This window comes from Aquila chrysaetos, chromosome 16 (genome assembly GCF_900496995.4).
Source record: "Aquila chrysaetos chrysaetos chromosome 16, bAquChr1.4, whole genome shotgun sequence".
NCBI classification, from domain to species: domain Eukaryota; kingdom Metazoa; phylum Chordata; class Aves; order Accipitriformes; family Accipitridae; genus Aquila; species Aquila chrysaetos.
The window spans coordinates 5,468,698-5,493,897 of NC_044019.1; the positions used below are offsets into that span (position 1 = coordinate 5,468,698).

The 25,200-nt window shown below is 47.3% G+C and overlaps 1 protein-coding gene across 11 annotated transcripts in view; it reads right to left on the reverse strand.

The window, feature by feature from the left end:
* Positions 1-15,947: 15,947 nt before the first annotated feature.
* LOC115351944 (lethal(3)malignant brain tumor-like protein 3) overlaps positions 15,948-25,200 on the reverse strand; it is a 52,846-nt gene continuing 43,593 nt past the window's right edge. For all 11 annotated transcript variants that reach the window (XM_030039425.2, XM_030039420.1, XM_030039424.1 and 8 more), the window contains 2 exons: positions 23,581-23,643; positions 15,948-20,201 (listed from right to left, as the gene is read on the reverse strand). In XM_030039425.2, coding sequence (XP_029895285.1) covers positions 20,073-20,201; positions 23,581-23,643 — 192 coding nt within the window. In that variant the 3' untranslated portion in view covers positions 15,948-20,072. The remainder of the gene's footprint in view (positions 20,202-23,580; positions 23,644-25,200) is intronic.

The following is a 25,200-nucleotide window of genomic DNA, read 5'->3' on the forward strand; positions in this document are numbered from 1 at the left end:
GGCTGCCTTTTCATTTCAAAGTGAGCCATAACATTTCCAGCTCCACATGGCTCTTTTCAACCCTCTCTTGCTTTCCCAGAGCGGGCAGGGGCAGGGCAGGACTCGGGGCAGGTTGGGCTCTTGCTGCAGGTACAGCAGATTGGTAAAACCCCAGCGGTTCGGGGGAGAGGCAAGGGATCTTCGTGGTGTTTCATCCTACAGGAGAAATCCTGGGGGAATCCAATGAAACCATCAGGGCCAAATTTTAACATACACAGAGGGAAACGCGTTTTTCAGACTCTGTTTAATTGAATTGCCGAACCCGTGGCTGTACGAGCTCACGAACAAGTTCAAAAGAGAACTCAAATTGATGGAGAAGTGCATCGGCAGCTAATGAACGTGATCGATGGGATGACGTCTGCAGCCGCAGAAGCCCTTAAGGCATCAGCGCTCCGAAGGGATGGAGCACACCGGGAAAGCATCGTCCTCCGCACGCCTGGCTCTCACCCCAGTCCCCGATGGGAGACCTGCCCTACCACGGGGCTGACCCTGGCTGGGGTCCATGTCCCCAACCCTTCTGCACCTCCTGTCCCTTGTTTGTCCCCTCCCTTATTAAATCACACCCTCGTTAGCACCAGGCCTTCATTAGCAGCTTGCTGTGCTGGTGTGGCAGGGGGAGAGGGCTGTCTCCTGCTCTCAGCCTGATGGAGGGACCCTCCCAGCGGAGTTGACACCAACAGTGTCTGGCAATGTCCCCGCTCCTTGTTCCTCCCAGCAGGACATGGACCTGTCCTGTGCCAAATGCCCCCTTCCCAAAATGCTTCAATATTCGTTTTGCTGATGCAGAAGGTGAGCATCTCCACTCCGCCACACAAGGAAAACCGGAGGGCTCAGGCGTTTTGGCAGCCACGAGAGGAGAATGTCCCCTCACCTGCCTCGGTCCGCAAGCTGAGGACACACCTTAGGTCAGCACATTAAATAGGCCTTATTGGCAATTAAGATAACTGAGCCCTACATTTCCCAAACACGGCGAATATCCCCAAAGCAGAGATGTGCCCTTACCAATAGTTGCTCACTCAAATGGTGTCTCTTGCTGTGTCTGAGCACCAGCTCCCCAGGAAGCCCCAGAGAAGGTTCTGGTTCTGCTATCAAGCTCTAAAGGAATACTAATTTAAATAAAAGAATAAAAAATCATCCAATGCAATGGCCACAGCCTCGTTTTGTACATTAAAGTTAGTTACCTCAGGTCAGGTAGGAGCAGGAGGAGCCTGAGCAGTGTCTCAGCCCTAACACATTTATCTGCTCCTCGACCCATCACCTGCATCTCAGCATCTCTCAAACGTTACTGCATTTATCCATGTCCGGGCTTCAAATAACATCCCAGGGTGCCAGCAGGGAGCAGAGACCTTGGGAGGGGGGGAGGACTTGGGCAAGATCCCTTGGAAAAGGAGATGAGCCGAACCTGAAGCTCAGACACAGAGCTTTCTTCATTTGGGATATTCGGCTTCATCCCTGGATACAAGTTCATCCTCTGCAGTCCTTTCCTCGACATTTTCGGATCCCCCCACCCACATCACTTCGCAGGCACAGAGCCGCCGTGTGCAAGGAGCATCTCTCACTTTCTAGGGCTTGGGAGGATGCAAAACGCTCCCACGTATATCGCTGCAATGCTCCCGGCAGGGCAGCCCCCCCCCGCCCCCAAAGGTCTCAGCAGGGGATTTCAGCCCTATAGCACCAGAACCCCAGTATGGCCCCCTGAATCCTTCCTATCCCAGTCCCCAGGGACACCAGTCTGGCAGCGGGCACCCTGGTCATGTTTAAAGGTGATGGTGGCAAAATTAAACAGACGTGGGGTGGTGGTGTGGGGCCAGAGCAGGGCAATGGGTTTGAAGCTAAGAGGGAACCTAAGGGCAGGAGCCCCAGGGCATTTAACAGCATCTTTCGGGGAGTTCATTTCCCTCTGACCAGCTCAGATGTGGAGGTTTATCTCAGACACTTGATTTTCCCTCCCCTGGAAAGGTCCTGGTGCCCCCCCGGCTGCTCAGCGAGATGAGATGTGGTGACCCCATCTTAAGATCAATGGCCATGTGGTTTACACGGGGCTGGGATTCACCCAAAGGGCACATTTCCACCCAAAGCAAACCAAGCAGAGCTTGTTTGCCATATGGTGCAGCCGGCGAGCAGCTGGGAGGAAGGCAGACCAGCTCTCCACAATTTCATCTTTGCAATTTCTTCTCTTGAGTGAGAAGATCAAGAGGAAGAAGAAACAGAGAGGGGACATTTGCTGGCATCCTTCTCCTTCCCTGTTGGAAAGGTCAGATGCTGAGGATGGAAACCTAGCACACCAGTTATTTCCAGGAAATTATTTGGGCTCCAGCATCTCACTGTGCTTGACCTTCCCAGCAAAGGCCGGGCAGGGGCAGGAGTGGGCTCCATAGACGGAGGAGAGCAACCAGAGCTATTAACGCTAATGGGTGGGACGTGGCCATGAATAAATCAGCAGCATCTTTCTAGCCATCAAAGCCTGAAACCCTCCAGCATGGAGTGAGAAGCAGAGGGGATGTCAAGATGACGTATGTTTGGTTTATGATAGGGGCTATTCGATGCTGTTACCTACAAACCCAAGAGACTTGGCCGCATGGACACCCACCCTGCTGCAGTGGGGTGGGATTTTGGACCTCACCCCCCAGCCTTGCACAGAACCCCCCTCCCAAGGCCACCCCTGAACGTCAGCGAGCAAAGCCTTTCATTTCTGAACGCCTCTGGGCTGGATCTGTGCAGGGGTTTCACGCTTGCCCTGCCCTTTCGATGCCGCAGACGGGAGAGAAGATGCGGGGAAGCATTGCCAGTTCAAACCTCCTTTTAACCGGACACATCCTTCTACCTCCAACTGTCCAGTCTAGCCTTGGTAATCCCAAATCCTACGTATTAGGCATTTAATCTTGCATTTTATCATGTCTCCTCTTACCAGGGGGTCTGAAATTAAAAAGGGAAGCAGGGAAGAGCTGAGCTGCAGGTTTAATTGGTTCTGGCTGGTGGACAAGAAGGAAGGAAGGAGCAAAACGCAGCGGTTTCTTTTGCTGGCTTTCCTCGGCGTTTCCTGAGCAGCTATAATTATTCCAGGAGAGGGGAAGAGATGCAGCATCAGGGAAGGGAGGGGAAAAAATGCCCCCTCCCTGGACAGAGGAGGAATTTGCGTTCACGTCTCAGCCGGCCCTGGGCACGAGGGAGCCGAGCGGCTCCATGGAGCCGAGCCAGCGTCCTGGGCTGGAGGCCTGCGGACATTATTTTCCATGATGCAAACTGGGGAGGAGAGGGAGAGGGGCCAAGGCGGGACACGGACGAGTCAGGGGTTTGGTGCCTTTGATGTGTTGTCCTGCCTTGCAGGAAAGCTGGAGGCATCTCTGCCTCTCCGGGCTGGTGCTGGGGAGGGTGCGGGTCGGGTTGTGAGTGGAGCTGGAAGCTGAGCACTGGAAGTGGCAGTGGGATGAACTGGGGACAGAGCCAGAGGGGATGTGGAGCAATGAGTTGGGGGCCGGGGATCCCCATTTGCGAGCACTGGAAGCTGGCAGCAGTGCGGTTTTAGCTGCGGCTCCTGGGCGGTACCCAGTACAGGTCCCAGCTCTGCTTTGCTGATGCCCTACGGGTCCTGGGATATAAAAATCCCACTTTCCATTCCCTCCCCTCAGCCTGCTACACATCCTCTGGACATCGCAGTTTTTTTACTCCAGAAGTCCCAATGCAGGATACTTCACCATTAATGCCAATCTTGCTAGTCACCCCGGATCCTACTGATGCTAAGCAGAAATGGAGCTGCCCTGGCTAATAAATGCACTTGTTTAATTATTATTGTCAGAATGGAGAGCTTTTAACTGTTCCCCCCCCCCCCCACCCCGATGTAATGAGGGACTGTACTTTGACCTCAGTTGAAATAACTATTAATTAGCAACAGGTATGTACCTTCAACATGCTATTTTCTAGATAAAACCAGGCAGATCCACAGCTGATGGGATACAAGAAAAAGCCGAAATGGTGAAGCTGTAATCATGCTTTCCCATATTTACCAGGCAAAAGCAAGGTGCAGGAGTTTCAGCATCTCACAGCACTGACCACTGGCTGCTGGGGAAGGTCACTGGGAACCACTGCCTGGAATGCTGCAAAATTTCACCACTGCCAGCCTGTGGGAACTGCTGCACGTCACTAGGAAGAAGATGAATTTTGGAAGAACTACACACACTTAAAGAATAATGCGACCTGCCAGCCACTTAACACAGCCCAGATAAATGGAACCGACAGCTGGAGCTTACCCAGGTAAAACTGCCAGAGCAAGAGGGCTCTGGGGACAGGCGATGAGCTCGGGGATAAATAGGACACTTTTGGACCTGAATCTCTGAGGTCTTTCCCTGTGTGGGTGTGCAGAGATAGTTACGGCTTTGGAAACGGGGCAAGATGGGGAGGTGGGACCTCTCTTGCTGTGCTGATGCTCCACAGCATCTGTGAGCCCACTGCACTTGCGGGACCAGGCTGTACCACCGTGTCCTTGCTGCCCAAGCCCTCTTAATTCCTGCTCCGTCACAGGCACTGTCAGTGATACGTGGGTGATAAACGATGCAGAAATATGCAGTTTTAGGCCACCAAAGTAGCAAATCACCCTCCAGCAGCAAGCCCGCTACCCCAGACTATCTCCCTGCTAAAGACTGCAATTAAGATTTAAGTCAGAATTTTTGCAGCAAATGCATCTTCACCTTAAAAATAAGAAAGAATAAAAAAAAAAGAGCGTGATGGATGAACCCTGCTCTCTTTCATCTTCTTTATAGTGCGTTCCCCCTGCTCTACCTCTCCTCTAGTGCCAGCCTCAGCCTCCCCAACGTCCCTGTACAACAGGAGCTGGTGCCTCTCCAAAATCCTCTTGCAGGGCAGCTTATAAATTTCTACCCAAAGGCTCAGCCCTGACACAGATCACTCAGAAACGAATGGCACAACAGCGTCTGGCTGGGAGTTAAATAAAACCCCATGTGTCCTGGGGCCGTAGCATCGTCCTTTCCAGCCTCAGCTGAACCCCCCAGCTCTGCCGTTTGTCCGTAGGGTGCAGGAGGTCCCTCCTGTCCTGGTTAACAGCTGAGATGTGTGACCCTCTCGGGTGTGATTTCAGTGAGGGCTGGGCACCCTGAAGTGCATCACCGAGGTTTGCCACCCTCAGCTGGACAAAACTCCTGCCCCCCCCTCTCTGGGCTCCCCCAGTCTCCAGCAGGGAGATGGCTTAAATCCCACTGGGACACAAGGTCAGCACCAAACACGTTCCCTGCTGTGGCACAGGTGAGGGTTTGCAAGAAGCTCAAAGAGGCTCAAAGCTCCTGAGAGCCAAGATGTGCCAGCAGATGCCCATTTATCTCACACTTATATCTGAAGAAACAGAGGAAATCTGGAATTTAGTGCAACCCCCTGTCTCTTGCAAGGCCAAGTGTTGGGCAAATGTGCAACCTAAATACAACACGAGAAGACATCCCGGTGTCCCCTGCCCCATGCTGCGCACTGGGAGATGGGGCAAGAAAAAGAGGCATCGGGACGGTTTCATGTCACAACATCGGCTACACACGCATCATATGAACACCCCCAAAACGGCTGCTCTGCTGGCGTCCCAGGCTGGCGTGCTCCAGCAAAAAGGTGCCCACAAATAACAGTTTGCAGCTTAAACCCATCGTGAGAATTGGGCTCTGCCCGCTCCCAGCCAGCCAAGCATCCTCAGCGCGTTGCTCCATATGGCAACCATTACCACTTGCGGCAACGGGAATAGTTTGCACCGTGCACGCGCGCACACACACACACACAGAGTCTCTCCCCTGCCAGCCTCCTGCCCTTCCTTGTGCATAATCAACCCCACATGCTAACGAGCAGGCGTGCAAAGCCAACATGCCTCCCCCCCCCCCCCCCCGAGACTGTTTGCTGGCGCAGGGTTTGCCGCGCAACTTGCCTTGCCAAAAGGAACCTGGCGTGAGCTCTCCTGGTGAAAGTATGGCTCAGCCTTTCCCTGCTCTGTTGTGTGCTTCGGTTTTTGGGGAGAAACATCCAAAAGCTGCTTCTCCAGATCCTGGGAGCAGCCACCGTGAGCTCCTGCTTGCTTGGGACAGGCTTGGATGCGGCGGTGGTGCAGCCAGGCAGCGCATGCAGTTGTTTTACAAGCAAAGCCAGTAACGCTGTTTGCAATTAAAACAGCCCAGCCCTTTTCATTGCAAGGTCTTACTTCTTGCCGCTGGACCTCAGCAAACTTCAAAGGCCTCGGCTGGAGTTTCTTGGCACTGGGCAAGTTTTCCCCCTCCTCTCTGAGAACCTCACTGGAAAGGACTTGGCTGCTTGGGCCGACGGCATGGAGCAGAGGAGAGGAGGCTGGATGCACAGCCAGAAATTCAGGAGGTGAAATAACACCAGTTACCGTGATTTGCTGAGACGATTTACCTAGAAAACATCAAGCCTTGTATAACCCATCCCAGTCCATACATGCCTATATATATATATATCCCCGTAACCCCAGGCGGTCGCTGTAGCCTGGCACCCCAATACGAGTCCCGAGACGGTCACAGCTGATCGGCCATTAGCACAAAGGCAATGACAACCACAAAAAACACTGGCTATAATTCCTCTGGAGAGGATTTAGCCATGCTGATTTCAGAAATGAAGACATTTTATGGCCACCTAAGGACTGAGCAAGGGAGGAGACACCAGCAAACGGACCCGGGATGGAGTAAGCGGGAACAACCAGAAACCGGGGGATTTTTTGGGGGACCAAAAGGGATAACTTTCATTTAGGGAACCTGACACTGTTTCCCCCAGCAAGTTTTCAATTACAGACTGGCTAATGGAAAATCCTGTAATAATTATGTCCGTGTTTTAATGTTATGGAAAATACCATAATGGGATTAGGGCTGTGCCAGGCTCCTCCGGCAAGCAGCATGGCAATATGCACAGGCTGCCCCATGCACCCGCTCCCCTCTGGGGAGCTCTCTCTTTCCTGCTCTGGGGAGAGCAAAGATTTTGGGGGTTGGGAACCCTCCTGGTGCCCCAAACACCATCATGTTGTGGGTAAACATGGGTTTCTCCCACCGCAAGCATGGGCTGGAGGCGAGTCAATGAAGGTCTCAAGGTGTGGTGGCTCATGGACAAGGCTCTCCAGACCTCTGATCCTCTTCAGCTTCAAAATCTCCATCAGTGATATTTTTCCTGGAGATATTTATGGCTCTTTCCGTGTTGCTTTCCATGTCCCACTGAATATTGCATGTGCTATCGTTCCCCAAGGACCAATAGTCTGAAGAAAGCTGATTCTTTGCAGGCTTTTCTAGAGCTGCTAAATGGCACCTCTTCTCTTCTCCGGCATGGTTATATCTGCACACTTACCACTGATTATATTTGCAGGCACATTTGGGTGTGATTATTAGCTGAAACCTGTCAAGGAGTCAAGCTCAGTTGTTAAAGCATCTCTAGGGGCTGCAGTTGGAAAACAAAAGCAGCATCTTTCCTTTTCACGGGGGCATGTGTTGGAGGCTCAGCGGAGCTGGGTGGTGGCAGAGCCACCCACGAGGGGCCCGAGCCACCCACGAGGAGTCTGAGCCACCCAGTGCATTTATTCCCATCCCTCTTGCCAAGGGGTATTTGGCTGGAGATCCCAACTCAGACATGGATAGCAAGAAGCAAGGACTAGGAGCTAAAAACAGGGTAAAAAAAGGCAAGAAACATGGAGGAGAGGAGATGTGCAGGTCCAAAGGGAAGGTGGAGAATCTGTGCCATGAGGCAGGGACCTCATAAAGCCCTGTTCCTTACAAAGGTGCTTATAGACATTATTATTGTTAATTTATATAGATCTACACTTGCACTAGAAGAACTTAGGAACTAATTAAACAGCAACTGAAGAACAGCCCTGGCCTCAGCTCTTGCCCAGAGAGAAGTAATTCCTGGGAAGAAACAATACTGTACCGAGAGGGAACTCAGCTGTTGGAGTGCTGTTTTCCTCTATGTGATGCTTAATTTTCCTAGAAATTATATGAAATTTGGGATGATTTTCTGGAAAAAAGGGAAACAAATTGGCTTACAAACGCTGGAGTTCTCCCAAGGCAACAGTGCAAGCTCTTTTGGCCTCTCAACGTGACAAAATGGGTTCCCCCTTGGTGATCCAGGGGAAAGGGATCATCTGATCAGCAACGATTTTTGACACCATGTTAAGTGGAAGACTTGGATCCGGTCTCCAAGTGACTGTATCTAGCTGAAAACCAGGAAAAAAAGGAGGTGCCATTTGGGAGAGTAATTCGCTAACCCTGCTAACGGGTGCTGGAGCAATTACGCATGTGACTCTAATAGGCAGGAAAATAATTAACACTCTGCCAAGGGCTCAAGTGGTGATTTTATGAGTCCTGCTGAAGCCAAGCTCCCATAGGAGTATCAGGGTGGGTTTTTTTCATTCTTTTGGGACTATTTCATGATCTAACATGCAACTATTTATTTTTCCCATCTATGGATTTACACTGAGCTGCCTGAGCAGCAGTGAATTAGTTGACCCTCCTGCCCCATGAGGAAAGAGCTCCAACACACCTCACCTCCAGGACCACCCGAGCCACGCGCCCACATCACCAACCCCTCCAGCCGGGGATATTTCCCAGCCGATGGTTTCCTAAAGTTAACCAGCACTTGCTGAACATTGCAAGGAGCTTTTCTAGGTTAATCACACTCAGAGCCTGCACAGGCAGGCATAAGGGAAGAGGAGAGAGGAGAAAAATCTTGTCATGTTATTATAATAATACATGCAATAAATACTACTGAAAGCATCCTGTACATCTCGCCCGCGGAGATTCACCACGTCTGACCTCAGTCATCTGAAAATCAGCTGTCCTCTGGGCTCTCCCAAGGGTTAAGGGGGTAAAGTCAGCGTTTCCACACATCCGATCCCAAAACAGCTGTGTAAGAGAAGGGGGATTCCTTCATTTCTGCAGATCCTGGTTTCTTCTCCCTTGACCAGCACAGGAGCCAAGACGCCTCAGACGAGATGTTCAGCTGATGCTAGTTGAAATGAATCATACTTTTGACATTGTCCTGCAAATCTCTGGACCACACCAGATCACACAAATCCTGTCCTATCTCACTTCCCTCTCTCCTTTGCGTGCCAGGGAAAAGGGATGAAAGCAGACAGCACTCACATGCGGCAGAGACGGGCTCAGGCTGGAGCTTTTGTCCTCACTTGCCCTCGAGCCGAGCAGTTGATGCTCTGTGTTGTAGCGACTGGCAGACAGGTCTACACCCATTTGGATGATGGTCTCCCTTGAAACCAGGCAAGAGCAACACATGATGGTCCCTCATGGTCCAAAGCTTTTTGAATTCTGCCCGAGAAAAGAGTGTGAAGAGGGTAACAGAAGGTAAAACTGTCCATTATTTGCAGAGTATCTCTGCCACAGAAGGTCTTACCCCGTGGGATCAACAGAATACTTTGTTTACTTTATCCCTTCCAGTAATTAATCAATTTTACTGCTAAACAAAGCCGCCTCTTTGAAGGCAAGGTCTCCTATTTTAAATCTTGTTTCAGAGGAAGCAGTAGATGATCTTAACCAGACGTGTCTTCTTAAAGGGATGCAGTTGCTACTGCTCTGGCTGAAGACTCTGGAAGATCAAACAGTGCTCTAAGAATTCACTTTACTACACCATATTCCTCTGTGAAGATGCCGTTACCTGATTTCCACTATCCAGAAGGGCTTAAACACATATTCCCAGCTCTTCCCACTGACAAAGCTCATACAGAAACTATACATCCATCTCACACGGGTGACAGAAAGTTCGTAGGGAGGAGGTGGGCAACAGCATCTGTCAGAAGCTCCATCATCTCACCGTAGAGGCTGTGATACCCCGATTGCTTGGATGTTTGTTAACACAACACCTGGAATGACAACCAAGGCTCATGGATGACTTCTTCTGCCATGCCAAGTCTCCAGCTGGGGTGGATATTGTTTGTTTGGAGGTATTAGCATGTTATGCTCCTCCTGCTTACCATCACAAGCTCTTTGTGGCTACAAGTGGACAGGGTTAATTTTGTTACATTCTATGCTCATGTCCAGCCCCCTTTTTTTGCAGTTACAGGGGCAAATCTCTGTCTTTTTATCCCACCTGGAAGAAGGCTTGTTGGTTCCACAATCAGAAGCTCCGATCCAAGTTTATAAAGGTTTCCCATTTGCAGTAGGTATAGAGTTATTTGCAACATCCAGCTGGAAATATGGTGGCAACATGCAAGAGTGCTATCTGCTGCATCACTCTGGATGTTTAATGTAATTTGATTGTAAATAGATGTAAACAAGCACTGGCTTTAGGGCAAGAGAAAAGCTTTGGCAGCTCTGTTGTGGGGATAACTCTGTGCAATAGTAAAAAAACCCAGAGTCTGCTTCCTGCCCTGCTTACATCAAGTCCTTATGCACATTTTATCAGAAAAACTGCCTGCATAGAAAAAAAAAAATAAAAATAAATTACTCACTATGAAACTGATAACATTGAACACAACTATGTTTTGATCCAAAGCCAAAAATGCTTTATTTATTTGAAATGTAAATGATTCCTTTATCTACTGCCTGGTTCATGAGTTGTTTAGGGCAGTTTCCTTCCAAATGGGTCGCTCAGCACAGAGTTTTGCAAAATCCTGGGGAAGTGGAGAAAGCGGCAAGGAAGACATGGAAACCCTCTTGGCTGATTTATGGAGAGAAGGGTGGGAAAGGGGCCTCCCCATCCCTTGGGAAAGCATTCCCAGAGCTGCCTTCGCTAGAGACTTGCTGCGAGGATGCTGCAATGAGATGAGCAACACAGCCCATGCTGCAACCATCAGTGTCGCTCTCCCACTCACACCAACTACATCTCCGATGCTCACTTATCCTCCCAGCCCAGCCTGCAATCTCTAACTGGTGAGCATCACAGGAGCACAGAGATCCTGAAAGCATCCTGCATCAACAGAAGAGTCTTTGTCCTTTGAGCGCTGTGAGATTCCCACTCATTTTGGGTCACCCCGTTCTGGCTCCTGCTGCAGTGATGGGTAGAGAGACGGTGCTCCTGCCTGTAGCCTGGTCTCGCTCAGGCTGGATGAACTTGGTGCTGCTTGCTGCTATTTATTCTGGGCTTTCTGGCTGTGGGAAGGGTCTGCAGTCCATCTCGGTGGGAGCAGGGGAGGCTGCGTTGCTGCTGGGGCTGTGCTGCTGCTGCCCAAGAGCATCCTCGTGCCGTTTTGTTATAGGATTTGGAGGAGCTGGTGGGAAAGCTGCGGGTCTGCCTTCACCCTGCAATGCCCCAAGGACCCCCTGTCCTTTGCTGCCCAACCCACCACCTCCGGGAGGGATGCAGGATCAGGGTGGGCATTTGGGACCGTGGATGTTGCTGGGAAGGTGGGGAAAGGAGGGATGGGGGTAAAGAGAAGGGGAAGCCCATGGGTTCACGCATGTGGGTGCAGTATTCATGGATGGGAAAAGAATTGATGTTGGAGAGCAGCAGAATTAACCAATCACATGAAGAATTGATTGATGTGGAAGCAGCTTCACATGGCAGTGGAGCTGAGCAGGCAGGGAAATCCCACGGGCAGGGGAGGGAGACCAGGGAGAGGAAAAACAACCTGGGGAGAAAAACAGACAAGGTGCTACTGAGCTCTGAAGACTAATGAGGTTAATTCTTTCAGTGCATGGGGCTCTGGCACAGCACAAAGGAGAAGGAAAAAAACAAATCTGTTTCATGGGGAAAAAAATAATCAACGTTTCAACTGTTGTATTTCTTTTGAAATGAAGATGCTTGAGAAGTTTTTCACTGAAATGAAAGGGCAAGACCTTCCCCAGCCATCGACCAGCAGCAGAGACGTGCTTGGGAAAAGGGAAATTTATATTCGAGCCTCTTCTCTGGCCTTTTTCAATTCCATCCAAAAGAGAGAAGAGTTCAAGACAGTGCAAAAACTATCTAGACTCATTGAATAGTTGTGTGGTCCCACTTCATAATGCAGAGACATACCACAGCTTCCCTGCACTTCATTTCTGCCAGGGATAACAAAACCCAGAGCTGCATGCCCTGGGCACCCAAGCCCAGAGCGGAAAAGCTTTATTCGAGTTTTAGGATGGTGCACGAAGCAGAGGTGTTTTGGCAACCTTGACCCGCAGAGCTGCTGGCTCCCAGCACAGCCACGACCCCAACGATGGAAACCATCTGACTTTGGAACAACCTTTTTTTGGCATTTTTATCACTTGGGTAATTTGAGACAACCCAAGCACAGAGCTGAAAGGGAGCCCAGACAACGCTCTGCAGGTAGAAAAGCTTCTTAAATCAGCACTGCTGCAAAAAGCCACTTTCTGGCCCAAAAGGACCCACCACCGATGATGTGTGGGGACATCAGGTTGACCCTGGTGAAAACATAACATTGTTTTTGAGGACAAACCTTACTGCAAATGCAACACCCACATGATGGAAGGCACTGGTGCTGTGCTCCGAGATGGGAGCTGGTCAGGCTGGCCGGGAAGGGGTTTGCCAGGGGGATACCAGAGCCCCCGTGCTGGCACCTCTTGGGGCCATGGGACAGACACCCTGCTTGCGCAAGTCTTTGGCGCATTTCTTGGAGAAATGGCTGGAAACATTCCAGCAGCAAATGTATCCGTCTCCAAAAGGGGGAAAAAAAAAAAAATCTTGCTTACATTAACAGTGTCTGGATGGTGAATAATGTAGAGAGGAGAAAGTGTCGTAGGGCAATTAATAAGCTGAGGCTGTACTTGGTGGCAAGGATGTAAGAAAATATTAGGGAAGTGATATGCAAAGCCAATAAATAGTGGAGCAAGTGCATTATTTGGGGAAAGGACTGGCACTCCTGCTCATGGCTGGGGTGCAGTGAACACAGTTAAAGCCCCCCCCCCCGCCGCCTCCAGGCAGAGCACAGCCAGCCTCATCATTGAGCCCCTCCAACCACAGCATTTTTCTTTCATGCCACCGTTATCTCTTTCTCCCGAAGCTGGAATTTGCCCGTCAGCTTCAGACATGCAGGATGGAGAGGGCAGGTTCCCCCCTCCATTCCCACATCCTTCTTCCCCGCTGGGGCTGGGCTGTCAGGGTAGTGCAGCGATGTTTGTCTCTACAGTTCCTGCTCCTGGGAAAGCTGCTGGGCTTGAGAGTTTTAAGTGGCCAGATGAGATGCATGTATAGGAAACCAAGGCAGTGACCCTGCCGGGTATCCCTGAAGGCGCAGGATCCGGCCAGCCCTGTAAGCAAGTATGAGGAGGTAAGAGCTGGAGCTGGTGCTCAGTACACACCTCCTTTTACGCCCACTGGTAATAGCAGGTTAACTGAGCCCTGATAAAATGCTGATTAACACCTCAACTCTGCTGCAAAAGCACAATGAAAATCAGCGTTTAAAAGCACTTAAAAGGCAAATGGGCTTGGCTTCTTTTTTCATTTAACGAGATGCTCAGCAGAGCAACCTTTGCAGCAGCCTCCGGGCTGCTCCCTCCCACGGGTGAACTGTGGGGGCATGCAGATACCTCCTTCACCAGAGCAACCCCACCGCAGCCCCTCAAATCTCCCCATGGCACGTTACACTTGCAGGGAACAGAGGCTACAGACAACCTTTCAAAGGAACACCCCAACTCCAGCACAAGCTTTTCTCTCAAAATTAGTGTTGTTCACTTTTGAAAGCAACCAGCTCGCACTACCCCAAGCATAAAACCCAGATCCACTGCCACCATCGCTCCAAACGCAGCCCCTCTGTGCCACACCATCTCACTTGATGATGACGGGAGCAGATCTCAGCCCAGCAAGTACCAGTTCTTAAACTCCAGAACCACGTAGCCAAGGCCGACAGCCTCCCGTCAACCCCAGCTCTCCAGAAGGCTGCAGCATCCATGGAGGCACAGATGCAGCGCTGCTGCCCTGCCGAATCCTTTAAGGGAGGAGACAGAGGAGGAGAGGGCAGGTGGTCACTTATTTTATCATGCAGGAGATGTGCTGCATGGGGTGGAGGTGGGTAGGATGCTCCTTTTCCCCGTTGCTGGCTCTACCCCCATCAGCCACATTTGTCCCTTCGGCACGTTTTCACACCAGCACGAACAAGAACGAAGGAGGTGCTCGAAGGGGAGCTCAAAGCTCTGTGCAAGCGATAAAATCACACAATCTCCCGTGAGCACTGCAGGTCGCACCTTCCCTGACGGGAAAAGAGCACTCTTTCAGCAAAGAAAGGCAACAAGAGAAGGTTTGTGCACATACCTCACCGCAGAGCTGGGTATCACCGTCCTCCACGGGGCAGAGCTGCTGGAGAGGAGAAGGAGGAGGTCGAGGAGGTCTCTTCTGGAAGTGCAGGCTAAGGGAGTGCTTCAATGGCGTGTGTGCAAATGCAACCCTTGAGTCACAGCTGCCAAAGCTCAGTATAATTACAAGGGTTTTTGATGAGCATTTGGGACAGGCAGAGTTTAAGTAGTTTTGCTCCGATAGCTTGAGCTGGTCTGAAGGGCTGCAACCAGGTTTGCGAGGGGAGAGATGTTCAGCTGAAGGATGATGCAAAGAAGCGATGCAGGCGGCATGTCCCTTCCACCATACTTTGTCTTCACTTTAAATCAAAGAGACCCCTCCAACCCCTCAAGTGGGTGTGCAAAGCCCACCAGGGAATTGTGCAAGGGCTTCAGCACAAGGGAAAAATCAGTCCCAAGGAGCACGGTCAGGGCTGAACACAGAATGACTTGAGCATTCAAGCAGGCAAAAAATAAACTACAGGTTTTTCCTGCCCAAGGAGAAGTATGACTCGGGACTGTCTGCCTGAGCAGAATAATCTGCAAATATAATCAGCCATTTGGGTGATTAATGCACCCTGCTCTGTTAAGACTTCTCCATCAAAATCTTGGTTAAAAAAAAATCCCTTCCGCAGAGAAATTCAGATATCACAAGTGCAGTGACACAGACAAGCATGCATCCCAGCAGAACCCCAAGGGAACTAACAGAGCAAGTAAAAGCAAAATTTGATGTTACTGAGCGTGCAACAAACATCCCAGCTAACCAGACTGGGAATCCAATCACGGTAACAAAAGCAAACAAGCCAGGGTTTAAATAGAAGCAAAAAAACCTTGGAAGGGAAAAACCAATGAGAGCAAATGTTTACCCTGATGATGGGATAGTTTAGAAATTATGGCTGGGTGCCAACTCTCCAATATTTTTAGTTTTGAAAGGTCTGCTAATCTCAGTCACCAAAGTGAATCTGTGCCCTGGTCCCCTCCTGCCCTTGGCTCGGTGACGCGCTGCAGGTGCAGCTTCAGCCTCTTGGCTCTATCAGAAACACCTCTGTGAAGATCAGGAAGAAGTTTCCGCCACCTGAGTTTGAGGCAAAACCAACTGATGGCATGTTGCACAGTGTTTTGCAATTTATCAGCTAATTACAATTACAGCAGAAACAAATGCCCAGGTGAGTTAATTAAAATTGTTATGGGGGACACAGTGAAGAAGCCCAACAGAGCATTAAGGAAGGGAAAACAGACACAAAACCCTCAAAATGCAGAGTTTTAACATTGATTCATAATAATAACAAGTTCTTGCTAAGTTTTAGTTAAACACTCAAAGTTGGAAGCTGCTTTAGGAAGATGGCAGAGTCCTGGGATGGTCTGCAACAGGAAACCATGAGGGATTAAAATATTCTGTCAGCAGTAGAGGACAGCAAGGAATTGGGGGATTAGGCACAGCCTCAGTGGATGAAGCTGGCCAAGGCTGATGCTGTCCTGTGTACAAATCAAGGAGAGCTCAAATATATGGCTTTGCTCTGCCTGACGAAAGAGATGAAAGATGACAATGCTGCCCGCATTTTGATTGCCAGGTTTAGGGGGAGGAAAACAAGGGGACAAACTTCTGCAATGACCAAGCCACCCCAGTGACAGGCCTTCAGGGCAGCGAGCCAGCCCAGCTTCTCTGCAAGCATGTGCCAGGGTCAGACCCAAACACGGAAAGATCAAGTCAGGTTTGAATTTATATTAATTTTATTCACATTTCCAGAAGAAAGCATCGGTGGAGTGCAACGTCATGGCTAGTGTCAGAAAGCTCAAGTATTTGTTTGGTTTAAAACAGGCAAACATTTCAGAGGCTGAACCGAGACAACGGGCGCACACTCCCTTCCCCTGCACGTGTTTCCAGTTCAAGCAATACGAATTTCAAAAATAAGCTAGCTCATCACATGATGGAGAGGATGTCAAAAACTTTAAAGCTTTCTGTAGTATAAATCCCTAAGCAGGGCATGAAAGTAGCAGGCAGGAAATCTTCTACAGCTGAACTAGCTTATCCCCTGGGCTGAATGTTTTTTTTTTTTTCTCCTTTGGTTGTAGAGTTTTGCTATCAGTGTTGCCAAATGCTTCTGTCCAACTTTAATGCGATTCATTACCCAGAGCAGAAATTTGCTGCTACTGGATTACAAGGATGATAGTTGGTGATGGCACAGAAAAATTTTAACAGGACTCTCTACCAAGGAGAAAAAAGAGAAAAATTTGATCATTTTGGATTTCAAAACCAGGGATACAGGAACAAAAACATAACCAGGAATGAGATTCATTTTAACTGAGAACTGAAACCTCCCAATTGCACTGCTGGCCCACAGGAAGTTGTCACAGCTCCGGGTTGCTTCTAAGTAATATATTTACATTTCTAAGTGACTTCTGGGTTCAGTTGGGCCAACAGCTGGTTTCTGCTGACATTTAGCAGACAATGAAAGCCTCCTAAAACCAGGTGGCATTAACCAGTTTCAGCTTTGTTCACCACAGAGCTACAACTTTTGGCTTTCTGCTTCAAAGTGCATGTTTCAAATTAGACAACAAGGCATTAGAGAGTCAAAGGCATCTGCAGACCCCTCGCCTTGACACAGGCCTCGATCAGGACTGGGAAAAGGCAGAGCTGAGTTTGTACAGGCAGTCTGGCAGCAGAAACAAGTCACCAAATCACAGGTGAAAGTGGCGCTCCCCGATGCAAGTGAAATGGCATCAGCAACTAACGAATTCCTAAGTTATGGGGCTAAAAGATGAGCTGGTTTAGTTGTTTTTCTGTCTTGTAAATATTAGGGAATTTTAAATGTGTCCAGTGAAGACACTGGAAATCTTTTTGCCCTGGTGTTATTGTGAAGTTGCTTGATTTTATTAGAATATAGCTATATTTGGAAAAGGAGTCAGTAATAGATATGTGCACATTCTTGCTTGCTCTGCAAAGACAATTATCGGATTACAAAAAAAGGCACAAGAAGCACATTCCTCCTTCTTCTATCCCTAAAAGGGTTCCTCCTTCCTTCTTGCTGAAAGCACTACTCTTGCTGTCACTGAACAAACTCCAAGTACACATTTTCGTCTTTGATCCAGCTGGCTTGGAAGCCTCTAGGATTAAAGATTTCTCTTCTGTTTGAATAATTTCAGTGACTAGCATCTCATTGCTTGTTTCACCAATTCTCTTCATTCTCTATCTATATATAGTAAAAGAGATGAAATAATATTATATTTTGTTTTATTGCTGGAGGCAATCTGCTGTCCCCCAACTCAGTTTCCCAAAGGAAGGAGGTAAAACAGAAAATCTGGCAGGACCTGCTTGCTAGAAACAAGAGCAAGGTGAAACTGCACTCACCCCATCTGGCTGGGTGTAACAGAGGGGGAAACTGGAGCAAAGAAGGGCTCAGGGTTATTTAGCAAGTCGGTGAAGAGCCAGGAACAACACAGTCCAGCTACAGATCCTCTGCTCCAGTTGTCAGGAAACAATTTTGCTTTGCCTAGAAGGCGAGTTGTGTCAGAGTCCAGGACATGCCACTTACAATTCAAGTCTACACTGACGCCAGATGCGCAGAGTGGGATAAAGGAATGTGACTCTTTGGTGAATATCCTGGTTATCATACTAAAAATGTGTTTTAATAAATTAAATTCCTATCTTGTCTAGTCCTTAACACTGCATTAAATTATTCTCCTGCAGTTGCCTGGCTGATATTTAATGTTTCAGCTATTAAATATCCCACAACCCTATGTCTTCTCTGTGGAAGGCTTAAACTCCTTAACATCTTATATAAAAATAGGAAGTATGGAGACAAATTGCTCTATATATTAATTCAGGACTGAATGGCTTCAGTGGCGTGGATTCTGCTCTATTTACAGTTTTAAGGAACTTACTACTTTAGGCAAGTCACAAGGACCTTCTCAGCAGCTGGAAGGTTGGACAAAGGACATGGAGTGATTAGGGAAGGAAGACCAAGTGCGTTCCTTGCGTCACCACACAGTCATGGACAGCGTGTTCATCCTGTTCCCAACGGCTCTCGAAGCAGCAGGGCTGGGAGTGTGGCAACAACACTGGCAACAAAGATGCCAAGTACAGGAGGGAGTTTGAGGTGCCTACAGACGGATCACATCTCATCATGCAGCACCCTGCGAAATTCATGCAACCCTCGGCAGAGGCTGATGGCACACCTGCCTTCGGCAACATCATGTAAACACCCTTACAGTGCTCAGAAGGATTCATGCACACAGGATTTAACCTGGCAGCTCTGAATCAAGGGTGAAAAGGCTTCCCTAGCTAAGATCGTTCTAGCTAAACTCCAGAACAGCTAAGTAGCTATCAGGGAGAGTGGCCAGAGGAAGAGTCATGAGCTAGCATGCTGCCAGGCACAAATTGTAACACTGAGCAGAGCCCTAGCACGACTCACTGCTTCTCCCAGGGCTTCCATTGTAATAGGTCAGCTCTGGAAGTAATGGTGTGGAAATCCCCCATCCAGGACATTGCAGTCCCATGTGAATGTTCATAAAACTATGCTCTGACTTTGAGCAGAGCAGGAAATACTCGTGCTCCCCTCCTGCCAGGAGAGCACAGACTGCATGCACAGGAACACAGCCACAAGCTTTGCTTCCTCCCTGATATAGATTAGCTCTCTCTTTTGAGAAGTAATTCATACCTCGTTTTGCTGTCTGTTTAAACCCCAGTTCCCCTCCAGTCAAATTTCCCTGTGTGCTCTGCCTGCCTTGCCACTAGAGAGGCAGGGGAGTCAGTGCCCTGCTGCTATAGCACACTGACTCTTGGGTAGAACAGACCAAAGTCCACCTGGAGGCTGAAAAGGCTAAAACACAAAGCGTTCAGGAGTTTTGATTGTTCAAAAATAAAAGCAAATTGTTTCTAGGAAATCTGTTTGCATCTGTATGCATATGCTGGCCACTGCTGGGTTTCCAACTCATATTCCTAGCATTTGGCTGACAGTGGAGAGGACAAGAATGAACCCATCAAATTCCCAAGTGCTCCTGATTGTGCCATTTTGCCCCAAGATGTTCCTGGTCTAGACAGCAGTTGCACAAAAGCACTGATGGGAGAATTACAGCTAAAATATTTATCTTTGTCTCCTGTGGGAAATATCTTTATGAGAGATCTTTCTCTACCCAAAGGCTATCTACACAGGGCTTGCTTCCCGCTCTCCGGTGACATGAACAAGAACATTTTGCTTGTTACCAGAAACAATGCAAGCCGTCACTGATGGAAACCCTTTGCCCGTGCCACCTTTCTGCTGCGGTGTAAGCAGCCCAAGTAGCCAAGGGTATTAGAACAACTAGGATCAGTAAGTGAAATTGGAATTTAAAAATCAGTCCTGAAAAGGTCAGGTTTTGAGTCACAGCATTGAAGGATACAGGTAAGTTGCTCTGAAGTGCATCTTTTTCCTACTCTCTTTTCTCAGAGTTTTTATACATACAGAACATATTAAACAAGCTGGTGACAACTCAGTCTCTCTTTCAGGCACTATCATTGGACACAGCAGTCATTTTACTCATAGCTTTCTTCTTGCTATTGCAGCTCCACCAACATTACCCTGGATTCCCCTTATAACCGGAGGTTTCTTCTAGATCTCAAAAAGAGATTGATATATCAAAACCAAATTCAATTACAAAATATAATAATATCCTCTTCTTGGAAGTGAAGCTGCCCCATATTCCAGACTGTGGCAGGATTTTTATGTCCTCAAAATATTTTTAATAAGTTCTACTTAAAATATATCTGAGTCCCAATTTGCCTGTTCGGCACGTTGTCATGCTCTCAGTTGAAGATCCGTTCCCTGTCAATTCCTTGTGGGCTCTGCTGAAGGGCTCTTCTCAGTTGTCTTCTGCAGACTTGAACATGAGAATGGCGTTGTAGATCTTCAGGGCAGGACCCAGCTTGATACTGAGTATTTTAACTATGTCACTCTGGTTCAGGAGCAGGAAGGCCTCACCATCTATCTGCTAGAGGTTGGAAACACAAAATAAGATAAAGATTAACATCAAGAGATAGACAGGATTCTCACTTCTGGTCGTTCAGTTAAACAATGTACTTTGAACTGAGGAATGAAAGTACGAACACAGGTCCAAAGACTGAAACCTTGTATTTCACCCTAGTTCTGGCACCCACATCCCTGTGAGGTTCCCAGGCATGCTGCCCTTCCCAAGGGTCTCAGACCTCATCTAGCAGCTCTTTTTCTAGAAATAGAGAAGTCTGAGTGTGGGCAAGGCTTATGGAAAGACCATGAGGAAGATGCTTCACTAGACTTTATATTCACTATAATTGCTCTAAAAAGCCAGCAACTGTCAAAAAACCTAAGGCCTATTCACAATCTGTGGCCAGAAATTAGATCAGGAAATCTAGCACGCGAGTCTTCAGGAGGCGGCTATCCAAGAACTAATATATTACACTGATTTACAATGATTAGAAATATAAAATCACCATTTCCTACTGCATTCATTACATACTGTCATTCCATAGACTCTTCAACCCCTGTTAAGCTGTTCAGGGTAAAATTTAAAGCCAAACACCCTTTTTTTTTTGGCTTTTTTTGGTCAGCTCTGCAAAAAACCTTACAGATGAGAAAAATTCCTGAGATGTGAACATCTGGCTACTCTCACAACTAGGATGTACTCTGCCCATAGACAACAAGTCTCTGTTTAAAGGAGAAACAGGAGGCTATTGTGAAATCGTTTTCAATGACACTAAATGGGCTTGTTTAGCACATGGTAAAAGAGATAATGTGCTATATAGAACAAGGCATAGAAAAGACATGTAATCTGTCTGAACTTACACACACTCTCTCCTAATCCATCAGCAATTCAAAGCAAGCAAGTTAAAAACATACTACCTTGTGAAAATACAGGATTCTTTAGGTAGCAGCAAGTGAAATCATAACATATTATTTTAAGAAGAGGTTAAAAATTTACTTAGGTTTACAAGAACATCCGCAGAGACAACACAGATATAATTAATATAAACCTCAATTGCTGCAGGGAAGAAGCCAAAGATTAATGGACACAGACAAACAATATGTGACTCCCTAAGTTATTCCGTTAAACTCCATTTACAGAGACTGACAGCATCTCATCCTCTCAGTTGATGTTCACCAGTGCAGCAGACAACACCGGACACTCAACACATCCAGAAAAACAATTCTTCTATTTCTGTAGTCTTCCTAACTTGGACAGTAATGACTGGTGGAAGAGGACACATTGAATAAACTTGGACAAACATATAATTAAAGCAAAGAGCTGGGAGCCAGGAGATTTGATTTCCCCCTCTCTAACCACACAAGAGACTGTTAGCAAGTTACTTAACCTCCCAGTATGTACACTGGAAATGACAGCAGTGCTCCCAGCCCACAGATGATTGGCCACACAATGTCCCCGAATCTTGTTTGCAAGCTGCCTAGAGTCTACACTACTGCAATGAACATGTTAAAAATATCTTGAAACAAATGGACTGCTGCTTAAATTAAATCATACAGAGTCAAGACTAGCAGAAAACTGCTGGAAAACAGTCCTACATTTCAAAATGGTTTTGAGTCCAGCATTATTACTATGCTTCATTTTCACTGCATTGCCTCAAAGATGCTTATTTTAAACAGACCTTCCCTGAACTGGACCTAGAACAAGCACAGTATCAGTGCTTGTGCTTTATTATTCATTTCTTTGTTCCATCTTATTTGGATGGTTTTTAAAATTCTGTGCACAATTTGTTCTCTTCATTCCTAATGTAAGCAGCAACTTATCCCTCTCCCCCCCGCCAAGAGAAGTCTGCAAGGGATTTATTTATCCTGAACGGTGAGCACTCAAAGGCCTGATTACAGCTAATGGACAATGTGGGTGGAGTTCAGCAGTCCCGTCACTCACACCTGAATTCTGGCCAAAGCCAAACTGCTAAAAGGGTTTTAATTTCAAACTGACAATTTGGTTTGAGCGTAAACCTGAAAAACAACCCAAGCCCCTCTCATTTGGCACAGGGAATCATACTTTGAGGCTGCAGAAAGTAAGGTATGAAAATAGAACATGGCTATGCTGCTCTCTGAACCAGAAAGCAGTCACTGTGTTCAGGACCCGTTTAAATTAGGGCTAGAAGAAATAAAATACATTGTGAATGGTTGGATTCATTAGAAGATTTGCTAGTTACATCTTACCTACCAAACTCTCACCCTGAATGCATCTTTGCTAGAAATCAGGACATACCTTTTACACTCAGCTACACTGAAAGATTGGTTCATTCGAATAAATTTCATCATTCCCACTATATTCAATTAAACAGTAGTCCACTATATTGTTACATTGTGAATAGTGCTTTGTGCAAGCCTCCATTTCTTTTGCTTTTTATTTTGTGTGAGTGGATGTTTTTTAAAATAAGGGAAAACAAAATACAAATACATATATCCCATAAAATGCACTACAGCCTGATTCATCCTGAAAGGAAGCCAGCTCTGGGGAGCAGTCATCTATTAAAAACCTGCCCTTTACAGTTGCTACAATGTGCAATGCTTTTCCTTGGTCCAGAGGGTGCACTCAGTGCCACACAGAACAGAGAAGGTACAGCCCCTTCCCCCAAGCTCTTACAATCAGAGCTGTAGAGCTGTGATGATAGAAGGGGAGGTATGTCTGTGCAAATTAATCAGGGGCTCATAAAGAACCTCCAAGTCATACCTGCAATGTAACTGGAAGCCAAAGCACTCAACGGAGACTAAGTGTCTACGATCCATGCAAAGAAGTGTGCTAAAAACCAGGACAGCCATATCCTGCACCAGCTGAGGTTTCCGAGAAGCCATGGTGAAAGCACCACAAACAGGGAACAAGTCCAGCCCAGCACGTGGCAGCGGTGACAGGACACACTTGCAGGAGATGCTCTGATTGCCCAACCACTGCTTGTTCAAGGAAAGGTTCCCTTCCTGCTCTCACCTCAGCCCATGGGGCAAGCCAGCAATTCCTGGGAAACCCTACGACTGCCAGCCTCACCAAGAGAAGCAGGCATATGTGCTCGTTTGAGGGAGCAGATGAGATCTTCATTGCACCATTCCAACAGGACATCTTTATAACGATGCCAAACCCACTACACAATAGTCCAAGACAGGATGTTAAGCATAAGCTCAGTGATTGGAACTGCAGGGGAAATTTAAAGCAGCAGAATGCAATTAGCCATGCTGGAATTCAGCTCGATGCTGAAGCTGCCTCCTAAATGCCACAGGCTCTTTAATGACAAGTCTGAGCATGTCTATGCTATCTGCACTGTAACTCCAGAGTAATGGGGTACAAAACCACCTCACTGCCATCAGACCAGCCAGTGGCATGGCACAGGATTTGGGCAGACTTGACTTACCTCTTCCCTGAAAACAGATGCTTGTTCCTTGCAACCAGGTAAACGCTGGATAAAGCTTACCACCTGAAATTACATTTGAGAAAACAGGAACATGGACGATTAAAATGGCGTATCACCAAGGAAAAACATCTTATTTCTGTATGAGAGTTCTATATGCAAGAGTTTTTAAAACTTTAGTACTTACAACTCTCCCATTAATGAAGGATATATATGAAAAACATTACTGGGTTGTTGCTGCAACACCCCTGCAAAGCGTATTCTGATTACCTATAATACTTTCCATATTGCCTTTTGACCATTTATCCTTCTGTAAAAGTCTAGTTTCTCCATTTTAGGATCTTTATAAAATATCAAAAATATTTTTACAGATTAAAAAGACATATATGGCTATACTATTTTAAACCCATCCACAACTTCACTTTCTCTATGGTATTACTGGAAAATAAAATTAAAAAGAAAAAAGGATTTAGACGGTTTCCCATGATGACATGCCTTTAAGAGACAAGATAAACCAACCGAATGAATACTGCTGGTTTACCAACATAGAGAAGGCAGAAGAGCTGGGAAGGAAAGGAGTTTTGGTTTTATTTAATCCATGGTGGGTGCACAGGATCCATGGAACGAACAGGATTAAACGAGTAAAAATTTTACATTTCACATTAGGGAAAAACCTTTCTAAGCAGGAAATCCATTAACATTTGGAATAATCACCCCATAGACATGCTAGCAGCCCTTGGATTACATTATATAACACTAAGCAGTGCGAGAAGCAGTCCTGAATGCAGTGGAAGATGACTTAATATGTATTGTCTTCTCCAGCTGTAGCTTCACTGGTTCATAGAAGATTTGTATATTGAGGCATAATCAGATCAAACATCTCATGCTAATTGGATGCTCCCTTGCAGGAACAGCTCTGTTTCATCAGGCATATTCATTTGAGTTATTACAGATGTGACATTTCTTCCATGAACACAAACAGACAAACAATTAGGAGGGGTCACTGTCAAATACAAGCTTCCCTTTAACTCAGGATTGTCAGATTCTCTCCTAAATCGCGTCATTGCATCTCCAGCTGATCCTACCACTCGACTAATATTCATTCCCTTCCCCCAGGTCCGACCACGCAGGAATGGAGCTGTCAGCATGCCCTCTGGTTTTGCTCTACCCTGGCAGAAACTGATTTTTGGTGAACAGCTCTGACTCCCGTTGTTTCTGTTATGTAATCTGAAAGCAGAGCATCCCTCTCATGTTTTGCCCTTATCTTCTGCTAGTAGGGACAGCTCCATTTTAAAGGGAACCCCTAAAATCCACATCAGGCAATGACTCCACATTTTCTTCTGTAGAAGTGCAGACTCCTATTATAAACAAATAACAAAATACTACTTTCCTTTTGAATCCCCCCACCTCCTTATAATTAAAAAAACAAATGAAAATCCTTCTGCAGGGTCTGGTACCTTCCAGAATTTAGGAGACAGTTGGACCCCTCGGGGCAAAACGATAAGTGTCCTTTAGTGTCTATGGTATTGAGAGGCTGGTAGAAATCTCTGGGGAATGGTCTGAGCTTGCCTTGCTCCTGCGTACTTCCCTGCACAATTGCTGCTGGCTATTGTCACTGACACT